General features: G+C 40.6%; 1 protein-coding gene across 1 annotated transcript in view; it reads right to left on the bottom strand.

The window, feature by feature from the left end:
• JOSD1 (Josephin domain containing 1) overlaps positions 1 to 22,562 on the bottom strand; it is a 39,610-nt gene that overhangs the window by 11,402 nt on the left and 5,646 nt on the right. The window contains exons 2-4 of the mRNA XM_089681982.1: positions 17,431 to 17,978; positions 13,593 to 13,721; positions 8,567 to 8,761 (exon numbers count right to left, since the gene is read on the bottom strand). Coding sequence (XP_089538108.1) covers positions 8,567 to 8,761; positions 13,593 to 13,721; positions 17,431 to 17,612 — 506 coding nt within the window. The 5' untranslated portion in view covers positions 17,613 to 17,978. The remainder of the gene's footprint in view (positions 1 to 8,566; positions 8,762 to 13,592; positions 13,722 to 17,430; positions 17,979 to 22,562) is intronic.

The following is a 22,562-nucleotide window of genomic DNA, read 5'->3' as shown; positions in this document are numbered from 1 at the left end:
TCCACGAGCGTGCGCAATTTTAATGCATGACATGTTGGGTATCTATTTACTCGGCATAATATCTTTCATATTTTTTTGTTAATCATTAAGATGTATTTTTTTCCAAAAAACTGTGTTTGAAATATATATTAATTTTTAAAAACTGTCCATTTTGGCTTTTGGCCAAATGCAGCCTGAATTTTTGGTTTGTGTTTGGGAAACAGAATTTTCATTTCGGTGCACCACTAGCGTTTTCCAATGCCATTTCTGGCCCAGCCATCCCAATGTGCTTTTCTCTCACTTACCTCATCCACAGGACATTTAAATTTTTTGGTCAGTTTGTCAGTTTATGTGAGATTTTGAACTGAATTTCAGATCACATCATTCCCTGTAGATGATATCTCAGCATTACACTTCCTGAAGGCCACCTCCCAGAAGCCTTCATTTCCTTGTTGCATCACAGAAGCAGGTGTAATGGGGTGTGTTCACCACTCTGGACCACACCTCCCTCATTACAATACCACCTTCCACCCACTTTTTATACAATCCAATTGTATAATCTCCTTTAGATCTCCAATCAGCTATGTAGTGCAAGGGCCTGTCTGATTTGATACAAATTGAATAGATTTGTTCAGGTGTGTCCTCCTATTCCATTGTTCTGGTACATCTAAAAGAAAAATTGTAAATGCAAGTATATAGAAGGGAGTGGATGGAGACACTCAGTTGTCCCCGTTCACATCTCCATATAGTGAAGACTCACATTCCTATATGCATTTGTTTTGTAGTGGTTTCACTCGTCACGCACAGGGCAGCCCATTCATTTGAACGAGCTGCCATAGATGCAACAATCACCCCTTGGAAAGCTCCAGAACATTTTTGGAGTGGAGCACGGTGCATTACCCCAGTTTGCCGCAATTGGGGTGCCTTTACCATGTAATGACAACAAACACGATGCACATTTGCAGTATGTTTCTGAAACACAAGACAAAGCATGCATTTTCTGTGCAGTTTACCATGCGTTCGGAAACACACATATGTGAATGGAGCCTCATTATTCTTGTGTATACAAACCAATTTCACTTTCAGTGGGAGTGCATGTTTTTGACTAGTTTTTCCAGTGACTCACATAGGGCAGCCTGTTGATTTCAATGGGCTGCACTACATGTGGCAAAGTAGCTCATGGGACATTTTGGCATGGTGCATGTTGCATGTTTTTGCTGCTTTTGTCACACATTTTTTTCATTTGGCAAAATGTGTGCTTGTTTGTGTTTGGTGTGTCATTAACAATTAATGACACTGAAAGCACACCTAGTTAATTTTAGGTGTATAAAGGTGGCCACACACTATACAATCTGATTTTACAATCTCTGTACAATCTCCTTTAGATTTATCAAAACTATATAATAGGTGGACACATCATCTATCCAATCACTCTATATCCAATCAAGCAGACCCTTGCACTCTATCAGGGGTGTCCCGTCCGATGCATGAGGCCCCAGGGAGTTTACCATGCGGCCTGAGCCCATCTGTAGAGACGCTGGGGTGGCCAGGCAAATGAAGATGGGGAATAATCCCGGGGATGCTGTTAAAAAAAGTTGATGGGTGATGGGTGTGTGTTTAATGAGGTCAATGCAGGATTTGTGTGCCAATGAGATCAGCTGGTAATCTGCATCTTTGTCATACTGGCTTCTCTGTCCTGTCTACATCCCAGGAAGTGAAAAAGCGGTTAAGGTAAGCCCTTGTTCTCAAAATCAATGAGAGCTTGTATATTGTTGCAACTGGTGGTGCATTAATGATATATTGGTGAGCTGGATTTTAGAAGAAAAAAAAAAAAACACCACATACAGTGAACTTAGCCTTTAAAGATGTCAAGAATCAGTATCTGGGTATGCTATGTGCTAGAGAAGATTTAAGATGCGCAAGCCAGAATTCCAAATATCAAAGCTACAAATGGGATTTAAGTTTTGAAACTTTAGAAACCCATGCCCTTTTGAAAGAGTATGTATTTTGTGATCCATCAGATGCTTAAAGACCCCATATACTCAAAAAAGGGCTGCAATTTCAGACAGTTTTGTAAGGGTGGGCGTTTGTTCCATAGTAAGGCATTATGCTCATTAAGTGGGAAATCTGTGTTTCATGTTTTTGGAAAAGAATAGCTCTTTCCAGATCTTTACATTCTTTTAGAATTGAATCAGAAAGAATTTTATAAAACAGAAAAACCTACATTTCTCTTTTTATGGTCAGTTCCATATACATTTGACCACACTCAGCTGTTTTTCTTCTGGATACTCAAAGTAGTATCAATGTTTAAAAAGGTCATGCACTTCATCCAAAGACAATTTAAAACTCTAGACACCTGTTATCCTAACGTTTATTCTCATCTGACGAAAAAGAGAATCTTCTGCTAAGAAACTGCATCAGAAACCTCTGTATCCTTGTTCACATCAACTACACTGATAGAGGGAGTAATGGACAAGAAAAAGCAAATCACAAACCCATCTAGCGCACTACAAGTCCCAGCCTTCAAATTCCAATGTCCAATAGCCTGTGGAGATGGGGGGAGCGGATGGAAAGAAAATTACCAAAAGGATCCTGCAGCTACCATTAGATACAGGAATATCCAAAAACAGCTTAACCTCCTCCCGCCCGCCACATAAGGCAATGACGGGCACAAGGCGGTTCTCTCGTTCTGGGAGGACGTCATATGATGTCCTCACACTCTAACCGCGCGTGCGCGGCTCCGGGAGCGCGGCGATCAGTGGTGCGCTGTGTCCCTCGGACATAGCGGATCACCGATCATTGGAAAGAGCTGAAGATGCCGACTCGGTCATGTGATCAGCTGTGTCCAATCACAGGTGATCACATGAAAATAGAGATATGCCGGTTATCGGCATTTCTCTCCACTCGAGCTGTCACGCTGACAGCTCGAGAGGAGCGGAGAGCCGGTTATCGGCAGTCCTCAGAGGGGACATCTACACTGATCATCAGGGCACTGATGATCAGTGTGCCCTGATGATCAGTGTAGCTCCAGCAGTGCCCATCAGTGCAACATCAATGCCAAATATCAGTGCCTACGAGTGCACACCAATGCCACATATCAGTGCCCATCTGAGCTGCCTTTCAGTGTCACCTATCAGTGCTGCCAATCAGTGCCAGTCAGTGCAGCCTATCAGTGCCATATATGAGTGCTGCCTTTCAGTGCCCATCAGTGATGCCTGTTCAAAGGACACACCTTCTTTGTGAAAACATTTGTCAAAGACAGCTGTCAAACTCACTCATTTGTTATGCTGGCTGAGGGATTCTAAATGTCATCTAGTTCACACACTTGGAATTGCTTCTATGTTGCGATCTGCACCAGAGCTGTTTGTTAAGAGTTTTACACGTGAGTGTACTATTTTTTAATTGTTCAAGAAAACTACATGTATTGCTGACGGAGATCCCGCGCTGCTGTTCTTTTGTTTTTTTAGAAAAGAAAAAGCAGGTGTAGATGCACTGGTTTTACAAAATCGGTCAAAGAGAGATCAAAGGTATTAAAAAGGTGGAGCATATTTCCTCTTTAAAGCTGGAAAGAAACACTTGCAGATTCTTAGACAAGTTTAGACATAATCATGGGCCTTCACCTTAAGGCCTCATGCGCACTGCAGCTCAAAGAAGCTGCTTCTACAGCTGTTTGAGCTTTTATTATTCTTTGCCTGTTAACTCCCCTCCCATGGTAGTCTATGTTTCCATGCACACTATAGGCATTTTCAGGAGTTTAGTGGTAGGGGAGTTTACAGGCAGAAACAAAAACAACTTGTGCGGTCAGAAGAGCTTTTGAGCATAAAAAAAATGCTCAAATGTGGAAAAAACACGCATTAACGTGCGTTAACACACATGCAAAAACACGTCTTTTTACTACATTTTTGATTCTGAAAACTCCTGTAGCTCAATAAACATTTTGAGCTTTTCAGTGTGCATGAGGCATAAGGCCTCTTGCACACTGCAGCTTGAAAAAGCTCAATGCAGCATTTTTTTTTACTCATCTAAAATGCAGCCCATTATTTACAACACTTTTGAATGGCCTTTTCCTGACAATCCTCTCCAGGCTGCGGTCATCCCTGCTGCTTGTGCACCTTTTTCTTCCACACTTTTCCCTTCCACATAACTTTCTATTAATGTGCTTTGATACAGCACTTTGGGAACATCCAACTTCTTTTGCAATTACCTTTTGAGGCTTTCCCTCCTTATGGAGGGTGTCAATGATGGTTTTCTGCACAACTGTCAGGTCAGCAGTCTTTCCCATGATTGTGATTCCTACTGAACCAGACTGAGAGACCATTTAAAGGCTCAAGAACCCTTTGTAGGTGTTATGGCTTAATTAGCTGATTAGAGTGGGACACTTTGAGCCTAGAATATTGCACCTTTTCACAATATTCTAATTTTCTGAGATTGTGGATTTGGGGTTTTCATGAGCTGTAAGCCATAATCATCACAATTCTGACAAATCACGGCTTGAACTATCTTGCTTTGCATGTAATGAGTCTCATATATTAGTTTCACCTTTTAAGTTGCATTACTGAAATAAATGAACTTTTGCATGATATTCTTATATTTCGAGTTTCACCTATATTTTGAATATTCAATAGATTTTGCTTGAGGAATGTATTGTACGCACATGCGCAAATATGTGTAACACAAATGCCTGAAATTACATCCAGAAATGCTGATGCTCAAACACCAGTAATGTGTAAAAGGCCTTAAAGACACTATGGGGAAACTCTATTAACCCCTTCCTGTTCATAGGACATACCCAAATGTTCTTGGATGGGGTGAACAGCCACTGGATTACTTTTACAGGCGGAAGGGGCCCTTCCCCCCTCCTTTACTGGACTCTACCGTGCAATTGGGGAGCCCGATAAGAATGAGACCGGCAGCATCCCAACTCTGGGCACACAGTGAAGAACGGATGTTGTTTCTCCCAATGTGTGATTACAGAAACCGGAAATGACAAAGATTTCGCCACTTCCATTTTCGGTCTTCTGTTTACCGCTCATCACCGGTTCGAAACGCTTCAGATCGAAACATTTTCAGGCTTGATCCAAAGCTTTCAAGGGCAGAGGAAACATCTGAGCTCTAATAGGCAGTGTAAAAATAAAATAAAAAATGTTTAAAGCGCCCCGTCCCACCGTGCTCACGCACAATGGTGAATGGTCCAGCATACATATGTAAATTGCGATCACACCTGTGAGGTATCGCCAAGAACATTAGATCAAGAGCAATAATTATTGCACCAGACCTTCTGTGTAACTATAAATTAGTAACCTGTAAAGACTTTTAAAGCATTGTTTATAGGCGAATTGGGTATTATATTGTGTTTTTGTGCACTAAAATTCATGAAAGTATATTTTTGGCAAAAAAAATGGTTTGAAAAACCGCTGCAAATACTGTGTGATATAAAAAAATAGCAAAACCAACAGTTTTATTCTCTAGGGCCTCTGCTTACACACACACACACACACACACACACACACACACACACACACACACACACACAATATATGACTGGAAATGGGTAGAAACAACAAACATGGTAGACTGGTCAAACCCGTCTTTAAAAGATTATCACCGCCATCAGAGGCATTGGGAATCAAAATCAGGCCTCAGAAGAAAGAAGAGCATGCTTTGAGAAAAAGGCTGCCACCCCAGTATGATGTTGGGAAGTAGGCATCAAACATACCTGAGAAGTGCTGGAGACGGGCACAGAATGAATAAGGCCCAGGACAGATATACCCATCTGATGGTGTCCCTGGGAGGTCAGTAATCACATGAAAAAAAAAAGGAGGCAGGATAGCAAGGTCCCACCACCTAGGTAAAGTTCTGAAAATGAACCTGTCTGACTAAAAAAAAACAGCATAATCAAGGTGCAGTACTGTAGGACACTGTGTAAACACTTTCATTTGAAGTGTTTCCTGTTTTGGTGGGAAAAGCCTTGCTTCTGCTGTCCTGGACGAATGGTGAAATTATGGTTTTAGAACTATAAGTTTCTGGGCATGGACCAAACAGGTAAGGAGAGCAACATAATAGTTCATTGTTCGTTTTATTATGAAAGCTTGTTCATTTAAAAAAAAGGGTATTAGAGTGAACCATTAACAATAGACATATTGTCCTGGTTACCATTGTCACTAGGGAAGAAAGTGATGGGAAATCCAAAATTTTACAGTAATTACCAATATAGAGGGTGAAAGGAAATCTTTTAAAAAAGACACCTGTTTTGATGACATCTGTTAAAACTGTAAATTTCCTCTGCCTTTGGAAGATTTTCTAACACGTTCTGATGTGTCTCCAAGACAGAAAATAAAAGGAAATACATTAAACGGAGTACATTAATACATTACAAGGATAAGATTGTAAGCTCGTAAGAGTAGGGCCCTCTTACCCCTCGTACGCTGTCTGTCTTTGTTGTACTGTGCCATGTATTGTCCTCCCCTATTGTACAGCGCTGAGCAAACCCTTTGGCGCTATATAAACTCGTAGTAATAATAATAATAATAATAAGATCATCTTTTGACAAAAAAAAAAATAAATGCACATTTTTTTTACCAGGTAAAAAAATGTGCATTTATTTTTTGTTGCAGGAGCCTGTAAAGCATTGTACCAGCGACCAGCAGATCGCTGATGCCATGCAGGTCTCCTGCAGACCTGTCTGTGTACCTGTGTGCCCGTACATCTTGTGCAGGCAAGCAAATACGCTGACAGTAAGAATCAATTAACTACAACGGCACTCCACAGCACCGTGGTAGTTCATTGAGAACTACAAGCCAACAGCCACTAAAACTGTAGGGACTTGTAGTTTATTCATTCACAGAACTCTGAATGAATGACGTGGCCATGTGCAACAACTGCTTTTGTTTGTGGTGCCCTTGCAGAACGAGTGCAGAAAAACTAAAGACTCTGCTCCACGGGGTGAACGAGGACTGAAAGTATCAAAAACACACACATAGGTGAACAATGTCATCGAGAAATACTGTATTCACAAATCTGTACACTTTTAGTTTAACGTTACTCCAACAACATACAGGAAACTATATTTGTATGTAACACACTAATACAGCAGGCAGAAAAAGCTCACCTGGTAATCAGATACCTTTAAATGTGTCTTTTTAGTCAGAAGACTGTTGATTACAATCAGAGGCAAATATCTGGAGCTGTGCAAACTGCTTAAAAGTCATATAGGGAAAAGTGATAGGAAATTTCATTTTTTCCTAATTTTCCCTTTTCCTCCCTGATAAAAACCTAGGGTAAAAAATATGCACCCAAATGTACTAATAAACATAACTTGTTTAGAAAAGTAATGTATAGTACCTATGGGTACACAATAAAAGCTAAATCTTATAAAAAAAAAAAAAAAAAATGCAACTGGCATATCTAAACAATAGAGAAACTCTAGGATATAAAGTTGCCCCGCATTACATACAGTATGTGTGAATGATAAAACAATAAATGCATACACATACTTTCCCATTTTCATTCTTTAATTAGGACATGTGGCAATCAGGTTTTAAAACAGTGTGTATATCTCTATTCCACAACAGAAAGAGACAATAAGTTGTATTGTAGTTGCAGTTGTGAACCAATGGCGAACCTGAGACATGGCCAGTATATTCTATTTACAAACTCTTAACATAACAGGGTGTGGGGGACGCAAAAAGCAGTTTGGAGTACGGAGTCCCAGAATGTAAAGTGGCATTGTGGGGGTAGTCAAACCATCAGCCGTATGGGATTGGGGAGCACTTAAGTCCTGTATTTTACAGAATTTGAGTTGGAGGGGGGCAGTATACTCTTGTAGGTAGGCAAATAGACTAAGTTAATCCATGGGAATAAGCAGAGTCTGAATTTCTCCTCTCTGTTATTAAGAGAGGCAATAAGATCTTTCATATTCATGGTTTCATTAACTTTAGCAAATCAGAGAAAAAAGGTTGGAGTCGGAGGGATGCATGCTTTTACTGCATTTAACATGTAAATTGTTAAAACTGAACTCCAGATCTAGCTAACTTTGCATATGCAGATCCCTCTCCCTAAGCCATGTTAAACTGCTGATACAGCTTAAATCGTGTTGCCTTACTTTTCTTGTAATCCAACATTGTCAGTCCCAGTGATGTCTTCAGATCCATGAAAAAATATGGTGCCAGGAAGAAAATTCTCTCTTTCTGCAGTCATAAGAGTGCGGGGAAAAAAGGACTACATTACCCATGATGCAAAGGTAAATGCAGGATATGACAGGTAGCATATGCAGCAAACCTGAGGAGGTGAGGGAAGCAGAGTGTGGCATTGGCATACAGGGCTGTGTCTGCATATTGCAGTCACAGTCCTGACACCCACAGTGGGCGGCTCAGAGTCTCAGACTCCCAAGTTCTCCCTTCTGCTTGTTCATGATAAAAAAGTACAGCTTTCCTAAAATATTGAAACAAGTTAGGAATTCATTCAGGCACATTTGTGATGTTACTGAAAGGTCTGCTTTAAGGGAAATTAAACTGAGGTGTTACTTGAATAATTGGAAGGGAAATGGTTAAAACAGTCCCAGATTGCTTGTATAAAACAAACAGTTTACCTTAAGTCATCATCGCTTCCAATCCGCTCGGGCCTCTTAAGCTTGGAATCCAGGTTGAAGTAAGTGCCACTGATCTCGCGCACACATATCCAGTGCTGCCTCTTAAGTGGGAGCTTTAAGGGTCCCCAGGACAGACTTGATGGGAGGTTCATAATGAACCCAGTGACATTAGAAAGAGAGATCAAGCAGACATCCCTGTTAAAAGAATACATTGATTATGACACCAATAGAAAAATAGTTTAAAGTAGAAACAGAAATTGCAGGACCCCAAAGATAAGTGTGATGAGCATCTCAATAGCTTTCATTAAACAAACAATGCTTTGGGGCATAACCAGCTGCATTCCCTATGGGACGCAACCCCTTGGATGCCAAGGACATAAAAGCTTTCATCAGAACAGAACTACTTCTAGTGGGCCAGTTCAGTAAATCTTATAGTATAACTAAATGCAAAACTTTAATTTTTTCTTTTGTTTTTGATAGAGTGGAGAAGGATGTAAACCAGTCAGGTTTTTTTTTATTACTGTCTTTGCCCGTTAGGGAAATTAACCTTTTCTATTTGTTCTGTTTACCATGAACGCCGAAAGTGAAAGTAAAAGAAAATCCCAAATTTTGAGTTGTCCCCAGAACAGGAATAATGGGAATTTCTTCCAAAGGGGATATCAATTCTAGTGACCTTAGTGACAACCACCAGGCACTCCCTCAATTTGGAACGATTTTCTCTCACTTTCAGTTTTAGCTATGGGACAGGAAGCAAAGGGAAATCTCCCCCATGGAACATAGATGACAAAAAACCCTTACAGGAGTTATAACCCTCCCTTACTCTATAAAAAACAAAACAAAAAAACACAAACCATACATTTTGCCTTTAATTCTACTATGTCATCTGCATTTCTTCTGCTATAAGCTCATGGTCTCTTCTGCAACCATAAATGTATAACAGAGGAGTCCCCAGACACATGATAAACTGATCCTCTCCTGTGTACCCTCCCTTCCCTGCGGCTCTTTCCCCTATCTCTATGTACCCTCCAATTCCCTCCTGGGCTATCCCTTGTGCTCTCCGTGCCCTTAAATCCAAGAGACTCTCCCTGTTACAGCACATTGCAGGGACTGTTTTTTTTTTGTAAGATTGCACGTATAAAACTCTATGAAACACGTGTGGCAGTATGTTGCAACATGTTGTGGGTTGTAACGAGCTGCGTTACAATAAAAATGTATGCCTGCATTATTTTATATCAATATATAACAACACAGTGTACACATGGATTTGGATTCAGCATTACCACAAAGCACGTGTTAAGCCAACTTCCAGTCTTATAGCACAAAATACTTATTTGTAAAAAAAAAAAATAAACCAGCAACAAATGGTGTAATCATTGTCTTATGTCTAGGTACACGAGATGAGAAAATCAGACAATTAAAAAAAAAAAAAAGTTTTTGGAGCGATCATTCAATAATCAGATTGTTAATACAAAGCTTTCGAGAGCCGATCCTGACAGTTCACGTGAAATTATCTAAAGGGAAAAGCATGAAAATTTTTCTCGTAAGATAACAAAAAAAGTGATTTTCATTTAATCAGTACAGTATTCGTCCAGAAAAAAAAAAGAAAAAAACACATCAAATGATTGAGACTGAGCACGCTCAGAAACGAAAGAATACATTACAATACATCATCACGGCAAGGTGTATTCTGTCTTATAAGAATTTCTGTAACTCTAGCAGCTTTGTTTTCGACATGAGATTAGCATGCAGAAAAAAAAAAAAAAGGGACCATCATTTGTCTGATATTCTCATTGTGTGAACTAGGCTTTATTGTAGCCTGCTCTTCATAAATGGCAGCTGCACTTTGGCATGCTGAAGACTCATTTCTAAGGGCAAGCCTATTACTTTTTCTTACTCCAGCTTGTATCTGTACTGCTCTACGTCCATAAACAAAGAAATCTAATAGTTAATGTTTAATATAAACTTTTTTTTCTTCCAGACAAAACAAAATCCTGCAACCTTCTAGCTGGGCTGGACATGTCATACGTGGATGGAGGAGCAGGTATTCTTCTGGGACTGAGCAGCACTCATGTATTTAATGCAAGCACTACTTCGGCCTGGAATACTGTGAGACCAGCCTGCATGATGCCTTGCTCTTTGGGGGGTGTATAAATGACAGGCTGGACTCACAGGAAATGGGCAAAACATTGTGAGTATTGTTCTGCCAAAAGAGCACTGCTGGCACTGAACCAAGGAGGAAATCAGGGACAGCGCTGGAGTGAGGAGACAGCGAGTGGCGTTTTTTTTCTTTTTTAGAGTAAGTGGAATATAATAATTAAAAAAATATTGGAGCCCTGCTTTTCCACCTGTCAGGTTTTACTGCTATCCAGGACTCTGTTACAGAGATATACCCCCTTGTCTGGTCTTGCTGACATCAGAAGAACCGAACAGGGATTCTAGCTTAGAAAAGCATTTATATTTCTGTCTCTCTTTTCGTGCCCGGTAAAACTTTATCTGGAAGAAAGGAAGTGGGGGTAAACGTCTCAGTGCCCTGGATAGCAATAAAAACCTGAAATAATTGGGCTTGACATACAAATTAATGTAATGTTACACTTACTTTAAAGTGAACCTGTTCTATTTACATCTCTTAGGGTTGGGTTCACACTACCTGTGCAGACAGTGTTGATTGTGGCCAGTGGTGCTTCGTACTTTTAGGGCTCGTTCACACCAAGGTGCAGAAATATCAGTTTTTCTGCATGCGTTCTGCAAGGGCACAACTAAATCAATTGTTCTCTATGTGCCCTGTTCACACCACAATACTAGTATCATGAGCATATGTTTTCTACTCAGGAATTCACTCATTGAAGCATGCATGAAACTGATGTAAACTGATGTCTCTGCAAGTGAAATCTGCACATCAGTTTCCATCAGTTTTTCTATACGTATGGTGTGAATGAGCCCTTAAAAGTGCAGGGCACGGTTTATTTTTATTTTTTTTACAAAAAAACGTCACAGTGTGACATTTCATTAGTTTTTATGCACCGCAGACAGAAACACAGCTACAGGTGAGCTGTGGTGCAAGATGGAAAAACGCTGGCATGTTGCAGATTTCCATATCGCCACTCACTCGAAGGCTACATTCTACTGTGTGAACAAGGCACATAGGAAACAATTGTTTCTGTGTGCCGTGGCAGAGATAATTTTTTTTTAGTTCAGTGCGAATGAACCCTTAAAGTGGTTGTAAAGGCTTGAGGTTTTTTTACCTTCATGCATTGTATGCATGAAGGTAAAAAAACTGCTGTGTGCAGCAGTGCCCCCAGCATCCTTAATACTTACCTGAGCCTCATCACTGATCCAGCGATGTGTATGACAGCCTCGGCTGTTCTGGGTCTCTGCCTCTTCATTGGCTGAGACAGCAAGCGGGAGCCATAACCGTTTAGTATTGCTTTAATCTACTGTACATCTCACTCATTTAGTTTCACTTTGTTACTGTGGTCTAACATTCCTTAAAGAGGAACTTCACTCCCTCAATCAATATGGACCATTTTTAATCCTTATGCTGCTACCATTAGTAAATATATAGGTAAATTATGTCATACATCCAAGGAGTCTTGAGGAGGGGAGGGAGGGTTCTCAGCTTAGCCAATGCCTGAGCCAAAGACAGATAGATGCCAGGAAGTAACTGTTACATGAATCATCTGCCCTTACTCAAGATGGCCACTGCCAGAAAAGCCAGGTGTTTTTCAAAATGATTTCTCAGCAATATAAAAGCATGGAGACATGGATGGATTGGAGTTTGTTTTTTGAATATTAAAAATGAATTATATAGCATTTTTGGTTTGTGGTACTCAAAATGCAGTGCAGTTCCACTTTAACCAAATGTTATGTTTTTTGACGGTCTCTGAAGACAGCATCACCTACATTATTAGATAGAATAGACACGCAGACACACATGCACACACTTCAAAATCTACCTCCTGGCTCAGCCATAACATCATTGAACAGATTGAGGCAGAGTAGTGGTGTCACTGTAATCTATGTTATTCGTTCATTGCAATGAAGAACGCAGCCAGGGGAGAGAGACACTGCTGCTCTGTCTAAATGATCTAAAGACTTGGGTACATTTGCACCTCAGAACTGCTCTTCCCCCCAATGGCAAAGTAAAAGCAGTTTAAATGGTCCGTCAACACAATTACCTCGATCAAAATAGTTCTCTTAACCTTTAGGTTCAGTATACATCATGGAGAGGTGACTGGGTACGTGCACTGTTCTGCAAGTTGCGTTTCGGGCAGCCTATTCATTTCACCAAGCTGTCCTATGTGCAAGAAGAACACTAAAAAGGTGCCTGCACTGTACTATGTTCCCATGCAGTTTTTGCATGCATGTTCACAACATGCATGGCAGTGTAATTATAAATTAATGGCCCTGCCGCATTTGCAAAGGGACAGCCTGCTTTTGTGCGTTGCAGGAAAGCATGCAGTTTTGCATGTATTCACACCAAAGACCTGTGTGAATGCAGCCTTAGTAATTAGAACTTGGATTACTAAGGGTTCCCGCCAGCACTCCTGCCTCCTCTCCTATGGTGAGTGCCCCCCATGAATGGGGGCACTCATGCGGGCTTGCTCCTGAGCCCCGTTGCCTAAGTCTATAGACAGACAGCGAGAGTCAGCCCCTCCCACCCCGTTCATTGGTTTTTACTGACAGCAGTAGGAGCTATTGGCTACCTCAGCAAAGAGTGTGAGACCAGAAAGTGAGGGGAGAAAAGAGCTACAGACTGGCACAGTGATGGATCAAATGAGGGCTCAGGTAAGTAAAAGGGGGGGAGCGGGGATACTGATGTCTAAACGTTTTATACTTTAAAGGCAAGGAACCACATTTACAATTAACAATAATACCTCATGTACCTCACGAACTACATAGCATAGACACTCTTACTTAAAAAAAAAAAAAAAAGAAATCTTTCTTCCATGCACAAATACTGTTGTGACATTTACAAATGTAATGACAATAAAGCAATAGTGGGATCATGGCACTCTGAGACCTTTACCTTCTCTTATCCCACCAGACAGCTTCATATCCCTTGGTCTGAAGTGCTGCCATAATTACGTTGACGTCATAGTTTCCATTGCCCAACATGTTTTTCTTGTGTGGGGTCACCAGCGTATTGGGGGACAATCTAAATTGGGTGATGAAAATGGTTATGGTTTATTTTACTAAAACATATGTAGAACCCACAGACAATGAAAAGCAAATTCTAAACTATTACATCGCACCAAACGTGGTTGGTTTCCTAATGTTTACATAATTCTCTATTGCAAATGGTAGCCATGATACACAAATAGCAATTAAAAGCAACCCTGTTACCAATGTAAATATTAAAAAAAAAAAACACGTTAGCTGGAGTAGACCACTGTATGTATAAACCTCTCCTGGTGCTGCTGAGTGCTGCTCAAGTACTAAGAAAATATCTTCCAAAGTTGCTAAGAACCTCACACTTCAAAGAAAGTCGATCTTGTGTCCAATGAAGCACTTTCTGGTTCTTTCTTCTAACCTCTACATCACTATAGGACACAGTAGTAAGGTAGAGGATGGTGGGAAGATAGTGCTGCACAGAACACAGGACATGGACACTTGTATCTCATTTTCCCAGCAAACTTCTGGGGATTATACTAAAGCAGGAGAGGGTTTGGTAGAGTGGGCAGAAGAGGTAAGCATTTACAGCCTTCTTTTCAGGCAACACATTCATTTTAAAAGGGGTCACGTTAATCCTTATATTCTATAAATACTTCCCAAAAAAACAACAAGCTTGTTCAATAAAGCAAAGAGCAATGAGCAAAGTACAAGTAACCAGGGCAACTAATAGGAAAAGATCCAAAATGGTATTTACCATAGCAATGCTTAGCTTGATTAACCCATGTCTCACCTCACAAATGTATAATTTTCAAAAATAATCAAAAACGCTTCTTTGTGACTCTTTTAAAATGAGCAACTCGAGAATCTGACTAGACAACTAGACAAGATCTAAGCTCTTTATCTGGCTATAAAGCCCTTTTAGGGCTAGGTCCCATGGGTGTCTGGAGTCAGAACTTACTAAATGCCACGTGCATTTATAAACTGTCGACAGTTACTTGTGATGGGTTCAGCAAGCACTTCACAGTCTTCTTTGGCGCATATCAGCAGCTTGCCTCCAAATTCACAGAAAAAGCAACATTAGAACCTTCTCATATACTTCTGAATGGTTTGAGAAGCATTCGCACTGACATCTATTATGGGTATCAGAACACATCAGGTAAGTCTACCCACTGACTCCTATTATGGATGTCAGAACACATCAGATAAGCATACCCATATAAAATTGGGTGCAGCGCTAAAATAAATATAACCCCATATGTAGATAAATATAAATAAATATAAATGACAATGAGAAGATCTGTTAAAGTGACAAGGTGCTGGCAAAACATAAAGTGACTGAGTGGTAACATGAAACTTAGTCACTCTAACCATATATGTAACTATGCATATATAAGTAATTAGGTATTGGTAAGAAGATCTATAAAAGTGACCAGCGATAAGGTGCTAACAAACCTAATGGATAAGGTGACTCAGTGGTAACATAAAACTTTGTCACTATATAGTGACCAGTAGTGCAAACAATAATCAACAAATAGTCCAAATAAGTGCATGGAAGATCATGGAGATTTCTGATATCTGGTGGTCTATCCGGTAAGGTGGTGGTGATGTGGCCAAAAAGTATAAAGACTGCGCAATCACCAGATGCGCAATCAATGTGCGCATTTAGAGATAACACCCTCAGTGGTAAACTGGAGGCCCCTTTAAGGTAAGTAAGGTATGGTCTGATGTCCCTCACTGCTCAACTCCGCTGTCAGCAATGGCTCTGCCCCTCTTTTCATGCAGCTCTGTGGGTGGTTAGAAGCTCACAGCTCAATATAGGAGACCTGTTATGAGGGCAGCCAAGAGGGTGAGCGCTGGACCAAGCATGGCTAGTAATGATCGTACAGTGCCACCGATTACAGGAAGGTAACACCACAGATCTTCATCCCCAGGAGCTGTTGGGCAAACCCCCAACTGAAGACCTACACGAAACACGTCTTGGAGGAGCCTGCGAGCCTTGACGTCACGCCGCCGGATCACAGAGGTCCGGCGGCCCCCATTATTAACCAGCTGAGCTGCCCCTGGTGACCACCTAACCATATTGAAGAGGCTGCACCCATGTCCTTAAAGGGGACCTCCGGTTGAATATTCCTAATGACATCCATCTATCCCGGGTCGATTCCATTCCTATCCTGAGAGGGACCCATTTGGCACACCTCCATTTTACTATACATTGCGCAAAACAATTGCACGTCCGGTGTGTGCCCATTTTATCCATACCTTGCCTCTCACCTATTTCCTTGAGGGAGTGATGAACTGAGATATTTGAAGTCACACAGAGCTCTTTATACTCATTATGAACGCTTATCACATGCATGTGTTTCATATTATATATTAAGGACTATTCATATGTTTAGCGCTGCACTTATTTTACTTTTATATGTCATTTGGAAGGTTTATGGTACCTTTTACTGTGCATAGCCGCTTAGTTATATCGAGCGCTCGCTGAGTTGTCTTTCCTTCTTTTTTGACATTTGCAAAAAACATAGCTATGCATTACAGACTACTCAGTAGATTAATATGCAATCCTCAGTTACTTACTTACTTTTCAAGATTCTTATTCCATCACCCTCCACTCTATTTTGAAAATGGCAAGCCATACAAAGTGCTGGATGCATGGCCCGAGCAAGTCAAAAACCAGCATTCGGCTTTATTTTCTACTCATGTATGCACGATCCACTCTCTCACTCTCTCAGAGCTCGGAGTTGTGAGAGCCAACTTCACATGCATGGTTAGTGTCGGGTTGGCTTTGTTCCCCACCTACGCTTGCAGTCTGCTCTTTCACTCTTGCGGGATGCTGAGCTGCAAGAGAGGGGACTGCACATGCATGAGTAGGGAATAAAGCTGCGTGCCCATTCATGAGTTGCTGGGTCCATGCATCCAATGTTCGGTACATCCTACAATCTGCAGGGCAATGGAAAAGGCATCTTGAAAAGTAAGCATTCATTTTACAAAATGGAAGACTGAATATTGTAGTACTGAGGATGCTGTAATGCATGGGTGCTCAACTTGTGACTCTCCAGCTGTTGCGGAACTACAAGTCCATACCATGCTGTTTTGGCAAAGACCATTAAAAAGTGAGCTAACCCCTAATTCTTCAGTGTTTTCAGAATATGCACACACAAAAATATAAAAGCTGGAAGCTGGATTGAAAACAACAAACAAAACACAAGTAAGGAACTATCAAAATATAAATGTTTGCAGGTACAATTATACAATTGTGAATAAAAAAAAAGCAAAATATAACAAAGGCAAAATATTTTGCTTATTAAGATTAAAAGGATGACGTTAAGTTCATTCAATGTTATTTACCCGAGAGGAAAGCACATCGTTAGACAGAAATGGATTGTGATCGGACAAGAAGATCCACATTTTAAGATATATATCTCCACCAGATCCTTAAAAAAGAAAACCAAAGATGCCCAAAGATGATTATGAGCTTTGAATGGACACAGAAGGCTGGTTTGCACAACTAAAATAAAAGAAATCGCATGGTTTTTTTTTTAAAGTTCAGGTTATAAAATTAAAACGTGTTCAACTAAAATGAGCAACATCTCCACCTCTCCTTTTATGAACTCATTCTGTATGTAGATTAACAGCAATATTTAATCAGCTATAGATAATTTAAAACTACAGGCAATCCAGGTTCTGCAAACAGACCACAGTGAAAATTCCAAATTCTAGGCTGATTATTAGACTAGACCTCTTCTCACCTCTGGAATATCTCCTGAAGAGCTTCGCGAGTGAACGCTCCAGCATCCTGGAAGACATTATTCAAGGCATGGAGAGCACACAGTTCCCGTCGCTGTTTCTCGTGGTAAATTTGCGTTGGAAGAGGTTCTTGAAACTCACCACTGTGTTTTGCCTTATCTCCTTTCCACGGTACACAACTCATGGCTGAGAACCAAGGGTAGGATAGAACCGCAGTGATGCTATTAGTCTTTGAAATGTCCTCTAAAGTGGCTGCACACTGGCGGTCCTAGTAATCATGTACATTTATGTGACATGCCATGCTTCCTTGTAGTAACAACAGGAGTGTGTGTGCACGCTCTATCACAGTGACTAATAACCTGAGCCTTTCTTAGTGGTCCAGAATAAGGAGAGGGATGTTGATGTTTTATTCTTTTTTAATTAGATGATGGAAAGCTCTCCACATCTCTCTTTTTCCTCCATACCACCACAGTCTTGGAGCCAAAGAAATCACCGGAAATCTTATCAGTTACTTCTATTAGTATCATAAAGCAAGAAGGATTCCTCTATCCTGCAATAAACAAAAAATGAGAGATTAAACACAATGTCACCCACAGGGCTAGAAATGTAACAGTCTAAGTTTTTGGGCTTGTTCACACTGCCTACACACTAAATGGTCCATTCTAGCGCATGGGCATTTGTTAATTAATGGACGCAGGGACGTTTTTCAACTTTATTTTCAGTGCACAAAGTGATGCTTTATTACGGTCTTAAAGCGATACTAAAGCCTTTTTTTTTTTTAATAAACAAACTTATCTGCTCTGTGCAGTCGTTTTGCACACAGCAGTCCCAATCCTCCTTTTCTCAGGTCCCCCTGACAGCAATTCTGGCTCCTCTCCCCTGAGAAATGCCCCCATAACAAGCCACTTGCTATGGGGGCACTGGTATGTAGTCATCCCCAAGCGCTGCTCTCTGCGTCCATAAGACACAGCAGAGCGGGACACGGCCCCGCCCCCGCCCCACACTCCGTCCTCACAGGCTGTGACTGAAAATAGCAGGAGCCAATGGCAAGGAGAGACACAGGAAAGCAGAGTCTCCTGTGCACATCACTGGACAGAGATCGAGCTCAGGTGAGTATTGGGGGGGGGGGCTGGGGGGCGCTGCACACTGAAGGATTTTTAACAAAAACCTTAAGCATTTAGAAGCACTTTAACTCAGCAGCATGGTGCATTGCACTGCTGTGCAGTGACATGCAGTGCCGTCCTGTGTAATGCATTAAATGATACATGGCTACATTTTACTACAGCTCCCAACATTGCACCTGCAATGCAATGTGAGCAGGGTACATAGAAAACAACTGTTTTCTATGTAACTGGATCCTATCCAGTGCAGAAAAATGCGTCAGCACAATGTCTGTGAATGAACCCCTAAAGTAAGGGTGTCCAACCTGCGGTCCAAGATGGCTACGAATGCATCACAATACAAAATTGTAAACACTTAGAAATTTAGATTTTTTTTTTTTTTTTGGAAGTCTTTGTAAAAATACGTTTACACTTAGCGAACACATGCGGTTGAAAGAAAAGTTTGACAGTGTCCCATATTCATATCATCAGTTTCCAGCAGCACCTATATTTAAGAGAAATATTTTTCAAATATGAAATACATGAAGGACAAAATTAGAACCAAAATATCTGAGAAGCATCTTGAGAATTTGTTGAGAAGTGCTACTACATCCATTAAACCAGATATTGATGTGTTAGTTTATCAAAAACAGTGTCAAATATTTCACTAGTTTTCGGTTTCCCTCTTCAGTGATGTGCGATTCCTATCGCCTGACGCTTGGGACATGCAGTTTTCTTTCTACACTTAGCCCTGCTGTGGGCATGCAGCAGGGTTTGGAGCCAACTATCGGCTCTCTTGAAAAAGCAATCTAAGTGGCTAACTAGCAGTTGACTCGCTTTTACAAGCAGAGGGAGGGGATGTTCCCCCATCGCCTTCCGCGGGCTGTCCTGTCCCACCAGGACACCTGATCGACCTGACCGAAAGCACCGGCTGATCATAGAGGCGGACAAAGACCAGAACCACTCTGTCCGCCTTGTAAACAGCACCATATTTAAAGATGAAAAACATTTGATTACGCTGATCTTGGTCTTATTGACCCTATATCTCTCTATAAAGAGTACCTGTCACTGTCTATTGCTGTCATAAGGAATGTTTACATTGCTTGTGACAGCAATAAGGCCTCATGCACACAGGACATTTTTTTTTTTTTTTTTTTTTTTTTTTTTTTTTACTGCTGACAAACAGCCCTCCATGTTATTCTATGTGTCCATGCACACAGACTTTTAGATGCTTTTAGTAGCAGTAGCTTTTACCAGCAGGAAAAAAAACAAAAACCCAGGGCTAGTGCGTCCAGGAGCAGCAGCGCTCTGGCAGAAAAACCGCTTGATACCTAAACGCATGTTAACGCTGGGCGCATTTAGCTTGAGTGTTAATTCATTTCAATGGCCAGCATAAATTATTATTCTGGCCAATGAAATTAATTAACGCCCAAGCACCTGTCGCTTGTAAAAGCACTTAAACGCTTGTAAAAGTGTTAGACACTTTGACAAGCATCAGGCGTTTTTTCTGCCAAAATGCTGCTGCCAAGAGGAGGAGCATTTTTAAAACGTCCTGTGTGCATGAGGCCTAAAAGTGATTACAAAGAAAAAAAAATTAAAGTGACAGTGTAAAAATTAAACAATTGAAAAAAAAAAAAAAACAAGTAAATTTAAAACACCCGTCTCCCCGTGCAAACGGCGATCATCCCACACATGTGAGGTATCACCACAAACGTCAGATGATGGGCAGTAATTCTAGCATGAGATCTCCTGTGTAACCCCAAAAAGGTAACCTATAAAAGATTTTAAAGCATTGCCTATGGATAGTAAAATTTACCGTTAGGTCCATATATATTTGGACACAGGCACAATTTTAGTTTTTTTTAGGTATTTACTAAAACCTATTCAAGCTATAGTTATATAATGGATATGGATGGAAAGTGCACACTCTCAGGTTTAATTTTAGGGTAGGTACATCCAAATTGGAGGAAGGGTTTAGAAATTACAGCTCTTAAGAGTAGCCGTCCCCCCTTTTTCAAGGGACCAAAAGTAATTGGAAAATTGAATCAAAAGCTGTTTCATGGCCAGGTGGGGGCTACTCCTTCGTTATTTCTTCATCAGTTAAGCAGGTAAAAGGTCTGGAGTTGATGCTAAGTGTGGTATTTGCATTTGGAATCTATTGCTATGAACCTACATCATGCATTCAAAGGAGCTGTCCATGCAAGTGAAAAAGACCATTGTAAGGCTTTAAAAATGAAACAAATTCATCACAGAGATAGCGGCAACATTAGGAATGGCCAAATCAACAGTCTGGTACGTTATCAGGAAAGAAGTACGCACTGGTGACATAAAAAGGCATAGACATCCAAGGAAGACATCAGTGGTGGATGATCACAGGATCCTCTCTATGGGAAAGAAAAACCCATTCACAACATCCAGACAAGTGAAGGACATTCTCCAGGAGGTGGGCATATCATTGTCAAAGTCTACAATCAAAAGAAAACTTCACAAGAGCAAATACAGAGGGTTCACCACAAGGTGCAAACCATTCAAAAGCCTGAAGAATACAAAAGCCAGATTAGACATTGCCAAAAAACATCTAAAAAAGGCAGACCAGTTCTGGAAAAGCACTCTTTGGATGGATGAAACTAAGATTAATCTGTACCAGAATGACGGGAAGAAAAAAAGTGCACAGAAGGCTTGGAACATCTCATCATCCAAAGCACACAGCATCATCTGTAAAACATGGTGGAGGCAGTGTGATGGCATGGGCATGAATGGCTTCCAGTGGCACTGGGTCATTGGTGTTTATTGATGATGTGACAGAAGACAGAAGCAGCCGGTTGAATTCTACAGTGTTTAGAGATATATTGTCAGCCCAGACTCAGACAAATGCAGCAAAGTTGATTGGACGGCGCTTCACAGTACAGATGGACAATGATCCAAAACACACTGCAAAAGCAACCCAGGAGCTTTTGAAGGAAAATAAGTGGAATATTCTGCAATGGATGAGTCAATCACCTGATCTCAACCCAATTGAGCATGCATTTCACTTGCTGAAGGCAAAACTAAAGGCAGAAAGACCCACAAACAAAGAACAATTGAATACAGCTGCAGTTAGAGCCTGGCAAAACATCAGAAAAGAGGAAACTCAGTCTTTGGGTTCCAGACTCCAGGCAGTCATTGCCACTAAAGGAGTCTCAACAAAATATTAAAAATGAACATTTTATTATATTAATTTGTCCAATTACATTTGAGCCCCTGAAAATAGAGGGTCTGTGTATAAAAATGATTGCAGTTCCTAAAATTTGTACTTGATATTTATGTTCAACCCCTTGAATTAAAGCTGAGTGTCTGCACTTCAAATTAATTTGGATTGTTTCATTTTAATTTACTCTGGTGGCATACAGAGCCAAAAGTATGAAAATTGTGCCTGTGTCCAAATATATATGGACCTAACTGGACACGGGCATGCGCAATTTTAAAGTGTGACATGTTCGGTATCTATTTACTGGGCATAGCAACATCTTTTAACATTACCAAAAATCGGGTTATATACTGTTTTTTTGCTTTAAAATTCAAAAAATTGCAACACTCACCAACTTATTCTATAGGGCCTCTGTTTTACAAAATATATAGTGTTTGGAGGTTCTAAGAAATTGTTTAGCAAAAAAAAAAAAAAAACATTAAGGACTCATTCACAACATATATGCAAAAAACTGATGGAAACTGACATTCAGATTTAACTTGCAGAGACATCAGTTTACATCAGTTTCATGCATGCTACAATGAGAAGTATACACGTTGTAAGTTACTGGGCAGAAAAATATTTGCACATGATACTAGTGTTGTGGTGTGAACAGGGCACATAGAGAACAATTGATTTTGTTGTGCCCTTGCAGAACGTGTGCAGAAAACTGACGTCTCTGCACATGCGGCGAGTTAAGTCGCCATAAAGCCCCTTTAGTTATTAAAAGCCCCAGACATTTCTAAAAGCACCTCTGCCTAATAAAAATCATCAATCCTTCATATTTTCCATACTTGAAAAAATTGTT

This window comes from Staurois parvus, unplaced genomic scaffold (assembly GCF_062004578.1).
Source record: "Staurois parvus isolate SC_StPar_1 unplaced genomic scaffold, SC_StPar_1.0 ptg000282l, whole genome shotgun sequence".
Classification (NCBI taxonomy): Eukaryota; Metazoa; Chordata; class Amphibia; order Anura; family Ranidae; genus Staurois; species Staurois parvus.
The sequence above is the reverse complement of the archived record's forward strand: the minus strand, read 5'-3'. Positions and strand labels throughout refer to the sequence as shown.